The 12,934-nt window shown below is 42.8% G+C and overlaps 1 protein-coding gene across 8 annotated transcripts in view; it reads left to right on the forward strand.

Annotated features, from left to right (window-relative positions):
• The window catches only part of LOC122412708 (frizzled-9-like), a 42,370-nt gene that overhangs the window by 9,031 nt on the left and 20,405 nt on the right, over positions 1 to 12,934 (forward strand). The window contains exon 1 of one of the 8 annotated variants that reach the window (XM_043422449.1): positions 7,766 to 8,512. The exons of the other annotated variants lie outside the window; for them this stretch is intronic. Coding sequence (XP_043278384.1) covers positions 8,297 to 8,512 — 216 coding nt within the window. The 5' untranslated portion in view covers positions 7,766 to 8,296. Of the gene's footprint in view, positions 1 to 7,765; positions 8,513 to 12,934 lie in introns of those variants that run through there. 8 annotated transcript variants of the gene reach the window in all.

The following is a 12,934-nucleotide window of genomic DNA, read 5'->3' on the forward strand; positions in this document are numbered from 1 at the left end:
TATCGAATATTAAGGTAGATCATGCCCGTAGTATCGTATTTTATGGGTACCTAAATTGGGTCGATTTTTACTTCCTAATTCAAAATATAATCACTTTAAATTAATGTCAGAATTATTAATTCGAAATTAAAAATACATTTTTTCAACTTATCTTTTGGAGAATGAAATTACAAGCCATTAATTAATCGGGAATCCATCATTGACTGATCCCAAAATTTCATTCGGCCCTGGCTAAAATACTACAGTTTTTTAAGTAAAAAATCGCTTTAGAAAGCGCAGAGGGAAATGGATCAAGAAAAAAGTATTAATAAAAAGACAGAAGGCTATGACAAGAATGGGCCGAGCCAAGAAGAAACAAAATGACGGAGCAAGCAAATGTGAGGTTATACGAGTGCTCCTTACCAATTTCGTTCAATCTTTAACGTAATATATCTTCGTTGCTAGTAAGACAATCGTTTCGAATTTTTTCCCAAAATTTCCTTATATACTTTTTCATAGACTTCGTAATAAGCGTTCTTTCGTTGTATGGAAAGACAAACGATTTTTTACGCACATAACCCTGTATATTTTTCTTCATATTTAAACACATTTATCTCAATAACCAGTAAGACGAATCCTTTGAAAATTGATGCGTGTCAGTCGACTAGCCATTGAAGCTCTGTGTAAATTTCAAGACTCTTAAGAAAATATTTTCATGCATGAATTAGCTTAAAAAGAATAAGAGAATCAAAATGAAAATAATTATGCAGTTTGAATGATTTTCCGAAAAAACAACGAAGAAATTTCTTCACCATCGAGTTATTTGGTCCATTCCGGTGAGTGATATTCCATCGGGGGGGGGGGGGGGGGGGGGCAGACATTTTTCTACTCTACAGAGCAAGCTAAATTCGCTGGATAATTACTTTGGATTTTCAAATAGTGTTGGGGCAAAAAACCGGTTGTTCAAACGTATTTTCGTCGACTGGTAAAAACTCTTAGAATCATCCATTTCTCAGGGATCAAGATGCATTGAATTTTTGAAAGACGACGCAAACTCGGCCGATGTTTTTCTACGGTTCACATGCGGACCGCGTCAAAGGATGAGCGAAATTTTTATCGAAAATCCTCAACTTTTCTTTCGTTCGGTTTGCGGGCGCGCATTGATAGGCCCACAGCTCCGCGACAGTCTTTCGGATCTTTTAGTGCATTTGCGACAAAAAAGCTTTTGGCTCTTTCTTCGGTGGTGAACCTTCTCAACCAGTCTCGTCCGTGCAACGATTCCAGACTTTTTCATCGTCTGTCCGTCCCGGCGGAATACGCTCGAAAAATTTCGATCCGCGCATCCTCCTTTCCGAACCTCCGCTCGGGGAGCACATGCGTCCACGGACAAACGTGTTTTTGGAGCTGAACCGTCGCGATCCAGCTACGATGGAACAAGGAGTGCGGTCCCGTCATCATCGCTCTTCTCTTTCTTGTCCACTTGTCCGTCGCTGTCCGCTTGTTCTTTCGTCACGTCGTTTCGCCTGCTCCGAACGGCAGCGATAGAGCGAGGAAGGGCAGAAAGAGAGAAAGACAGAGCGACGGCCCTGATTCCCCTCTCATTGTCGGATTTCTCGCGAGGCACCAATGATCCACAAGGAAAACGATTCACAATGTGAAAGATCCTCAGCTGCTTTGTTTCTTTTGCCCCAGTCATCGTAGCCAATGCGAGATCGACTCGCCGCTTGAACCAATCAGGAGGAACAAATTTTTACGCTTTTTGCCGTTGCTCTTCTGCCGAGCGGGGATTATAATCTTTGCGGTGTCCATTAAAACGAAATTAGAATTCGGCGACGCTTTTTTCCGTATACACCCTCCGGGGATCGATTCCGTAAATTTTTAACTATACCCAAGTAGCAGTGACGCCGTTCAACAGACCTTAGACCAACGCACAGTAATACAAACACTCGATTATTCGACTATCAACTTTCACTCATAATGCAACATTCACACAAGTCGGAACAATGCCAAAAAGACTTGCACGCCGAGGCTTTTACATCATGAACCCAACTTTTGCCGTCTCATAAACGAAGCACTTCGTCCAAAAATTCTCTTTTGTGTACAAGGTCTTCAGTCCTTCGTACCCTTCAATTTTATAATTGAAATAAAATCATCTGACATTTGATAAGAATGCATCCGAACAACAGTCCCAGACAATACGTGTCATATTTCGAACTCTACGCGTCGGATATATCAGCACGTCACTGCGAGCAACTCGAACGATAGTTGGATCAGCATGGGACGTTGATTTTTACTGGAAGGCATCTTCGCTTGCAGTTCTTGTGCATGATGTGACTAATTTGTTTTATCATCTTAAGGAGGGTGGCTACATTCGTCAAAATTATAAGAAATTGATCAAATTTGGTGATAATCTTTTTCAACATCAAGTGCGAAGACACAATTTTTTTCAAAATTTTCTTCTGCTTAGTTATCGAGTAATTACGCATTAAAGCAGATTTCTTATGCATGAACAATTGAAATAAAAAAAATCAACTATTTGATCAGGCAGAAATTTAGTTAGTTAAAAAATAAGTAAATCCGTTTAACTAAATTATACACAAAATATACTGAGCTTTCTTTCGAGGCAGACATCTGTACAGACAATTGATTTGGTTCGTTATCGATAAAATTTAGTTAAGCCGCACGAAGAAAAAATCTGACTATCAAAATTATTTGTTATTTTCCACAAATCATGTTGGCTAATATAATAATATATTTCGACAAATTTTGGGTTATATTGAACTGACCAGTATAATTCGATTTACAAAATATTTATCATTCTTAACAAAACCGTTTAGATACATCAGTACTTCAAATTCAAATAAAAATATCATAAAAGTGTATGTGAATTGAGTAAAAATAAACAAATATTTTGAGTTCTTCGAACAAAAGATTTGGTTTCACCCGTTTAGTTAATTCACATAAACAAAAACTTAGTGATTCGGTTAAATGAACTATTTCTTATTTATCGTAAGCGGATGTTAGTTAAATCAAGCAACAAAAATATCAACTAAAGACATTTAGTTGTTACAACGATTTTTTTTTCTCAGTGTAAGATTCTTATCATTTTTAAATTTTTAATGTATTTAACATGGTTTAGCATGGCAACGTTGCATCGTCGCTAGCCACCCTCCTTAAATCTTCGTCAGCACATTATTCTTGATTATCCTATAAATTGTTTATGAAGACTGAAATCTTTGGTTGAGGATGGGACAAAAGAAGGAAAATGAGAGAACTCGACGATGAACGTGATATTTTGCTCAGGTGAAATGAACAAGTGCAAAGGATGTTCAGGAAATGGTTGTAATACTCGGATGCAGGGTTCTCGTGCTCGAAGACGCACGACCGAGGAAAGTTTTTGCTGTAAATGAATTTTCGAATCGTGAAAACTTAAAGTTCACTAGCTTTTCGATTCTATTACAAAAACGACGCTCGAGTGTCTGCATTTTCACATCGACTTACGAGAATTTTTCGCCCTGCCAAAAATAGAGCAGCGAAAAAAACCGGTGAAGAGATTCTGTCACGAGAGCAAAGTGTATCCTGTGACGGGAGCGGAGAATCCGCGAGGGAAGAGCATCAACAGGAGCGATGGAAGCGTGGAGTTGCACACATACGCACGTACGGCAGGTCTCGGCACGGGAGATCCAGTTTTTCTTGCAAAGGTAGAGAGAAGCGGAGAATAAAGGGAAGACGCAAGGGAGAGAAAAGAGACAAGGAGCACTGCCTTCGGACGGGTAATAAATGCGTAAGGAGTCGCGCGGTGGCAAGGCCCGGCAGAGCTGCGGTTGCGAAAGAGCGAAAGAGACGGAGGCACTTTTGCTTCGGAATACCAGGGGCCTTCCTGCGTGGCCGCTCCGCAATGCTTATTCTCAAGAGACGATCTCCGTTGGATCTGGACATTTATCTTCCTTTCTACGCTCTTCTTCCGCCTCCGAGCGCTCACCACGTTTCTTTTTATATTCTTCTGATTTGCTGCTCTAACTGATGGGAAACTGAGTGTCATTGAATTGTGTGCTGCGTCGATGCTTGAACCTTTGTTCTAAAGAGATCATGGAACTACGATCAAAAGAGATTATTTAACCAGAAATGAGCTCTTTGGCCAATGAACTTAATCTAATTTTTATAATTTAGTTCTAAACTCAAAATAACGAGAGTTCTATTCAGTTTTTGTCGATCCAATGGTCTTCCTTGCCTGATACCAAAACAACTTTAATCGCACGCAACAAAACGCTGTCTGAGGACTTCGCCTGTTTTTTCATATTTATCAATACCCTCCGAGCTGCCCAATGGGATCTCCAAGAAGCCAAAACCCAACCACTTACGTAATTCGAAGATTCCTGTATCGATGAGAGCTAAACTACATCACTATTGGATTGTTTGTAGAAAATGACTCGAAGGATATACTGAGTTGCGGAAGATTTGAAATCACTGTCTCACTCATGCACTTGGTACGCTTGAGTTAACCCCGTGACGGTAATCACTCACTGACAATAAAGTGTTGTTGACCAAAACGAAGTTGCGTTCCTTTTAACTAGCATATTGAGTATCATTCAAGCAAATTACTTCAGTTTTCCATGATAATGGTTGTGCGTCTTTCCATTAACCGCTAAAACGTAAATTTCGAGCATTGGAAGGAGAGCGATTTTTACTGTAAAACACGAATATTCCTGTAAATGTCCCTTGGGAACTCGGTGTTATTTCATGACCAAATGTAGCCAATGTCACTCTCCGTTTTTTCAACCATTTCTATGCCAAAAATCAAATCGTTTGGTTGGTTTCATAGGACGCGAAGAAAGAACAATTTTATGAATATTCCTGTAAATCGCCCTTGGGAATTTGATTTTTTCCAGGACCGAGAGTAGCCTGTGCTACTCTCCGTCCTTGCACTAACTCCGTGCCAAAAATCTAGTAGATTGCTTGCTCAGTCAGGGCGTGAAGGAAGGACAAACAAACAAACATTTATTTCGCATTTATAATACGAGTTAGGGAGTTAGCATAAATAATATAAATTTGAAAAATGAAACAACTTTTCACCGAGGAATAAAGTTTGGATGATCTTTGCCTCCGAACGTGAAAGGACGAACATTTTTAGTATTTCGAAGTCAGCTATGACTCGATACCTCTGCGCCTTTGGCCCCCTCGTATGTGAGAACGTTCCGCTGTTACGAGGGAGCGTTAACACGATTTTCGAGGTATACACGCCAGGGCAGTATTTCTTCGGCGATTCTTATACAGAGTTGGCGGTAGTTTTTAGGGCTTGTATTTTTCATATTGGAGTTTGCTTCTTTCTTCGCTCGGTGCTGGGTTCGCGGCTTGTGGGCTCTGTCAGATGCCGTGCCACGGTTGCGGTCTGTTACGCCCACCGATGGACGTCGGTCGGGGACCGTCCAACAGACCGATGGGCTCCGACAGAGATTCCACAACAACGGCGATCGCGACGACGACGACGACGACGACGACGTCGTCGTCGTCGACGATGCGAGACGAAAGAGCAACAGGAGTCTCCGGAGCGTGCTAGGCTTGGAATAAAGAAGAAACTGGTGGGACAGGTTGGGAGACCGATGCACCGGGAGAGGGACACGAGACAGAGCATCTCTCTCGTGTTTTCTGAACCTTTGATGCCTTCCGCCTTTGCTGGACATAACACTATATTTATAATTTTCACATCTTCCTCCATCCCATTTGCTCTTTCCCATCTTTTTCCTTCCTCCTCTTGCCTCGTAGCTTCGTTTCATTTTTCCTCAGATGTGCAAAGTGCTAATTACGAGTTTTGTACGCTTTGGACCGCGACTAACATCGCCGAAGCTCATGCGAGTGTGTATATACACATTATTGTACGATCATCCGGCGCTGCGAAGTTTTTATTCCTTCTTCGTGTCTCTTCCTTTTTCTCATCTCCAGACAAATTCAGTCAGAGTAGAGGCACAATGCTTTGTGTTTATATATCGTGTTTGCTTCTGCCCAAACGTTTCCTCGAACCCGGATCGAGAGCTGGGAACCACAATAAAAGAGTGAAGCTCCTCGGTGAGGTAACTTTTTAACACCTACCGTGGCTCCGAAGCTACGAATTTTGTGTATCTTCGTTTCGTCATGACTCGAGCCTTCTTCGCTCGGTTATACGTTGATGAAACTTTTTCAAGCATCGTGACTTTCCATCCAAGATTAATGGATCTTGAAAATTACTTTTATTTTCACCCTGCAAGAGCAAGCCGAAGAAAATCAACGCAATTCCAGTCGTTATTTATACGTTTCGAGAAACCCAAATTATTGCTCAACATTATCTGAGCAATTCGGTTCGGATCAATTATCGAAGTTTGCAGAATATTGAATCGGTACAAACGACAAATGCCTCCCTAAACTAGATTCGTTTGACGAATAAATCAATTTTTTCCCCTTTTTTCAATCATTTTATCTACAATCGAACCATCCGTATCCACGGGCAATGATTTTTATATTTGATCCTTTGATTTATGATCCCAAGAGAGCGCCAGAAAAACTTGAAGCCCACACTCGCCAAGTTTCCTGTAAAAATTCGAGCACGGACATACATATATTTATGTTTGTTATGTACCTTTACGGTGTACCTACATGAGCTCGTACGTGTATGGTATAATAGAATTTATTATAACCCACTTGCCATTAAACCATTATATTCACCCTTCCTCCCCGTGTATATATGGATCGTTCTTTGACTGGCTCTCTTTCTCTTCCTTTCTCCGTGCGTACCCCGTAGTTGAGAGGTTCCATTGTGCATCATAATGAAATTCGTACAAAAGGGGTTGTAGCCCACAAAAACGTGCTCGCGAGGACTTGGCATTTCACTAAGCTCGAGCGCGAGGCAGACGAGGAAAGGAAGAAGGGAAGGAGTGAGAGGAGGACTGGGACCTGGGTACATTGTACTATAATACCTTCCAAAAATCCCCTCCGCGGGTCTTCAAGGGGGTAATTCGATCCCCCGTGTGCGCCAGATGGGTAATCAGAGTCCGCGGTTTATTTACAGGGTGCGGACAATAAACACGAAAACAAAATGAAAATAACTCTTTGACAGCTATTGAAAAAAAAAGTCACGAAATTTCACGAGAACTTTGGAGGCCAATTTGCCTCGAACGGGCGACGGAGCTGGCCGAATTACTCCAAAATTCTGAGCTTTTTCATTGAGGAAAGAAAAAAAAGGAAAGAGGAGAAAAGTTGAATGCGATTCGACTGAAGCGAGGCATTTTAGTTAGTCTCAATATTTGAGTTGAAAATTTCGTCAGGACAATGAATCCGATGAAAATAAAGAAAACTTGACATTTCGGTAAAGTCCGTTGCTGCTCCGAAGGGTGTTGTTTGTTGGTCCGATGTAGCGTAAAAGCATCATGGGTTTTTGGTGCACACAGCCGCATACTTGGTCGCTCCCTTTGTCCCTAATTACGCCCGCGGGATTGGCCCCATCAGCCGCGGCGGTGGGCCCAAAATAATAGGGCCCAGGAGAGAGGCAGAAAAAGGAAGGAGAAAAAAGGAGAAAGGTAGCTGCGGCGAGATGGCGCTGGTGTGGCTCCGAGCCTCGGCAAGGGGCCGCGGACGGGAGGGAACGGCAAGGGATGAGGGAACGTAGAAAGCCTCGTGCTGAGGCCCCGAAGGCCCATCCTCGCCTCTTACGGACGAGATCGACGCTCGGCTTCACGAGAACTCACGAGGCACGACGGACTATCGCGAAGCCTGAGCCGCGCTGCAGTCATCTTCATTCGCAGTTTGCTGTGATCGCTCGAGCTGTTCGGTCGTCGTCTCTTTCGATCCCGCTGATTCCGTTTGGGACACGCGCTCTTTACGCGAAACAAGAGTACAATAACAATCAGCTTTTCGTAACTTTAGTGACAAAAACCATCGATCCAATTGTTGGATTTAACGATAAATTGCTCTCTTCATCGATCCTTTTTATAAAACTTTTGATTAATCATCGTTAATTTGAAATTTCGCGGTGTGTGTTGTGCTCGAACGTATTTATTGTGACAAGAGTTCCGCTACGAGAGATTTTGACATTTGACAAGAGTTTCTTCCGATCCTCGAGTCGTGGTTGAAAACTAGACGAATTTGTATCTCCATCGGGATGCGGTGCCGTAAAAATATTTGCTCGGGAATGCTGAGCAATCTGATGAGAGGCTCTTAGCCAGGGAGTTTGGCGAGTCTCTCCTCTCACAAATATTCGAGGCTCCCCCGCGAGTTCTAGCGTCTTCGTCCATCAGCCTTTTGTCCCATTTCATTCGTTTATTTCGAACAAAATATATCGCGAGTAATCATGAGTTCTTGGATCGTAGCCGCGATAACGCTCGTCGCGGTAATGGCCACGACCACCGACACCGTCGATGCATGGGGTATCAACCACTCCGGAAATTCGGGCACCGGAACCAAATGCGAGAGACTCACGGTCTCGTTGTGCCGCGGTCTCAGATACAATCTGACCGCCATGCCCAATTTCATGGGCCATACCGATCAGCTGCAAGCCGAGCGAGGGGTAATTATTATTTTACGCATTCGAATCTAGTTCCCACTAATCCTTACCGAAAAGTCTATGAAAAAACAGGCAAACACAGCTCCAGTATTTTCTACAAATCACTTCCTTCAACGATCTCCTGGAAACGTGCAATGTGTGCTCGGGACATTTTTTACTGGGCTGGTTAAGAGATTGACGAGCGCCCATTCGCTTGGAAACAAAAAAATCGATTTTCGTCGACGCTCGTTCGAAAAAAACGTATTTTTCTCGTTTCTTGCTCCAATATTTGTCTGCAAATGACGCGAATAATTCGGAGAGCGCGTACGGTACGAGTGCAATCGAACGAGCTCTTGCTTTTCTCACACACGTTCTATGGAGGATCTATGGGAAGGTCGATAAACACTTGGGGCTTTTCCGGTGGAAAATCATACCTCAACTGCGCACGTGTCAGCATCGATATATATCTCTGGATATTTATAACGTAAAATACAGAGTGTCATAGCCCGTTGAGTGGTGAGAGACACGGCAATAGATCAAACTTTATCAGTGACAAAAATCGGATCCCTCGGAGGCTTTAAGCCCCCGCTGAAGATCCGATTAAACGAGAACGAAAGAGGAAGGCGATTGAGAGAGAGTGAGCGAGAGGGAGGAAGATACACGAAAAAGCGAAAGGCTCGATAACGACAAAACGAGCTAAACGCTATCTTTGACGTTTATGGGATTTAAAGCGTTGCGCTCTTCACGTAGCACGAGAAAACGAGAGCTTCTCTTTCATGCGAACGATTGGCGGCTTCGAAACGACACCGCCACTCGCAGGTGCGTCGTTCACTCACATCGACGTGTACGCACGTACGTACGTACAGATACAATAAACCTCAACACCTTCATGCCTACGTGAATTATCGTAACTCGTGGCTTCTTTTATTTTTTTCGTTACTTCTCTCCGTCGAGCAGGATTCATCGCGAGCGTTATCAAAGAATTTATTCCCGCAATAAATGTATACGATGTGCAATAAAGCTACGCACGAATATGGCTATAAACTCGGTGTGGCATTTTTTTTCCTCGAGGTTTATTATTATTCGGCTGGTTATCGGGGAGAAAATTGTTGAGCTTGTATGGGTTCGTTGATCTCCCGTACACTCGTAATTAATCGCTCATAGACGGTCCGACACACAAAATATTTTTTTCTCGTCGTCGTGTAAAACCTCGCTTTTACTATCCTCGTTTTTTCCAATATTCTGTGCGTATATCTGATTTTGAGGAAAGCGAAGCAGAACTGACGAGAGCTTGTGTTTCCGGCTGAATCTTCGCGACTTTATCTTAATTAGGCTCCGAGATGGTCGGGCTTTTTCCGAACTATCGTTGGGAAGAGGAAACGCTTCGGGAGAACAGCAAATTCGTGATTTTTTAACTTCGCACAAAATATTCGAATTGTAAATACGCTTCGGGGGACAATTGTTTTATGGAGTAAAAGCGATTTCGATGCTAATTCCAGTTACACGAAGCCCGCAAACGGACTGCTGTTCTCGTTACGAGTGCATAAATCCAAGACGAGCCGTTTCCGGCCCTATCGCGACGCAACATCTTCCTCCAGTCGAGATATATCGTTCCCGCATTTTCTTTTGTTTTCGCCTCATCGCGGCGAGATGAAAAAACGCTTAAATTAGCGTTCGTCAAGCTTTCGGGGCTTCTCGGGAATTCGGGTCCAGGTCGACGCCACTGAGGTCGCGTACCGAACGCTCCACGGGGGTCCAACCACTAACACGTGTATCTCTCGTCATCGCTGGTACGAATGAATGGGAAGACGAGAGAAAGAAAAAAATCGGTACGAGACGAGCCTGCGACGAAGCGCACAAAACGTAAAATAAAAATAAAATCGACGCCAACCGTATTTGCGTACGTGTGCGCCGCGCTCACTGTGTGTGTGTGAAATTGGCTGCTAATTGCGTCTCCCGCAGTGTGTTCCCTATCTCGGCGGTCTCTCGCGAACCGAGCCTAAGACTTACGAGCTCGCTTTTCCCTCTTGAGGGTCCTTTGACCCCTCGATTAAGAAATACACTTGACTCAATCAATTCAAAAATTACATTTTGTTGTTATACTATTTTCTGTCTCGTTCCTGGGACTTGATGGATTAATTCAATGGCGGATGATCGAGGGCACTTGATGCTGAACGTTTCTAAATTGCTCCTGCCAATTTGGCAGAATTCTAGTCGAAATTCAGGCTTCTTTAGGTCCATCATCCGGGGATTAATCCCGAAAACGCATTTGAAGAATAAACGTCTTCAAAATTTTGAATCGACGTATGCAATGAAGGAAAGCACGTTGTTTTGGATCGATTTTGCAAATTTAACCGTAAAGAGGACGGTCGTTATTCTGCCAATGTTTTCCGAGAAATGAGCTTCCGTTATTTGCAATAAGGCAAATCGACATTCGTAATTCACAGTCGATTAAAAATTTAAAAAGCGAGCTGCTCTAAAAATTCAAGTTGTTTTAAAATCCGTCTAATAATATATGTTCGTACAGAATTGCTTTCCGTCGCAGCGATTAAAATCCACGCATGATTCAGAATCGGGAGGCTTACATGCAGCAGACTGTGCGAGTCTGTCAGGTATTAATTTATGATTTATGCAACCGGTATGTGATCAGGTGTATGTCGTCGTAATCTTGTATTCCTGGAGCACGTGTGTAATGGGGTTTCGTAAAAAATGAATGTACAGGGCATTCCGGAACGATGGATTCCGAGTCGTCTGGCAGTTTTGCGTACTTTAAGTTAAATGCATTGCTTTCTCGTCAATCTCGAAACGAAAAATCCTCAGAGTACGATGATTCTTCCGGGAAAATACTCTTCAATTTTGCATCTCCTTCTTCGTCATTATTTTTCGAAGGTTTCTCCACGTCTCGGTCCCTCTGTTAGATTTCGGAGCTCCAATTTCCGTCCATCATTTTGTAAATGAGAAAAGAAAAGCTGGAGACTCGACCGCGGTGGGTTTTTCAACGGAGAATCGAAGCTCTGATCGACACAAAACGTCCCGTGCCCCTGTGCAAATGGAGGCGCACACCTAACTGTGAAAATCTCATAAATTCGACTGGTGCGAAATAGCATTGCGAGAGACGAAGGGGAGCTAACGAAAAGTGCACGTATCGTGGCACAGGTACGACGCGGCGTTACATATAAACTACGGTAGGCATTATGTGTAACACGAGAACAGGAGGGAGAAATGTCGTGCCGGCGAAACTTATAACGAGGTCGAGGTAACACTCGGCTTCTATACCTTTTACTTCGGTAGCCAGCAATACGCCGGGGAGCTCGTGACATTGTCCTTTATGGTTTTCTTTCAAGTACGCTTGCACACGTGTGTACAACACACGGGGAATTTATTCGTGATCTTATTATTCAATCATGATGAATATCAGAATTTTCGGCAATCGCCAATTAGCCAATTAATTCCGTAATTAATTGGGCTCCGAGATTCTAATCGATTGATCGACTGTGCTCGTCCTTCGATCGGGCGTCGATTCGAGAATGCAGGTCGGGGCTCGATGGAACGGGAGACCAAATTAGAAAACGGAATTCCCCGTGAGAATTCCCAAAGTGACTTTTTTCCTACGTTTCGTCGAAATAATACACTTGGAATATAAAAGTCATTTATCGTTTGGGACGACGCTGAAGTTTGCGGCGTTGGAATCCAACGAAAACGAAATAAACATTGGTCATTTACTCATTTTTTATTTCACCAAATCATTGGGGCAGCCTGAAAAACTACGAATTGCAAATTCGGTAGGGAACAAAATTGTAGAATTACTGAAATCGTTGGACAACTTTTTAGACCATTTCGTTGAACTCGAGCCTTGCAGGCTTCAACATCGTTCGTTTAGGACGGAAAAACCAATGTTTTGTTGTGCTCGTATTTTGAGTATCGGAGCCATCGCGAACGGTTTGTCCGCATCTCGATGTTTGTGGAACTCGATCCGTTATGTGTCGATTCAACAATAAATTGCATATTCCAAAGTCAGAAAAATGCTTGGCGAGTACTTTTGATAAAATGGAGTTTTTTTTTTTTTAATTCAAATTGAGAATTTCCTTTCACGAGACTAAGTATTGATAAACGCTAATAAAACGCTTCGTACTTTGTACGGTATGTCGTGTTTATCCTCGAATAATGACGATAACGAGGACAACTTTAAAGCTCCATAAAGAGAATTTTATATATTTCTGGACTTAATCCGTACGGCACATGCGAGTTTCGTGTGTAACAGCCCTCGTGTATATACATTTGTATATTCGTAATAAATGAAGTTTTGGAGTTGAACCGAACAGTCGTAAAAGGCCTGTTTTAATGTTTTTCTCTTTGTTTTTTCCCCGCTGTATACGAATTGCGGCTGAGACTTGGCCGTGCTCTCTGAGCATTCGGGCTTTTTACGAGCAACAGTTGCATCCGTCT

This window comes from Venturia canescens, chromosome 6, assembly GCF_019457755.1.
Source record: "Venturia canescens isolate UGA chromosome 6, ASM1945775v1, whole genome shotgun sequence".
NCBI classification, from domain to species: Eukaryota; Metazoa; Arthropoda; class Insecta; order Hymenoptera; family Ichneumonidae; genus Venturia; species Venturia canescens.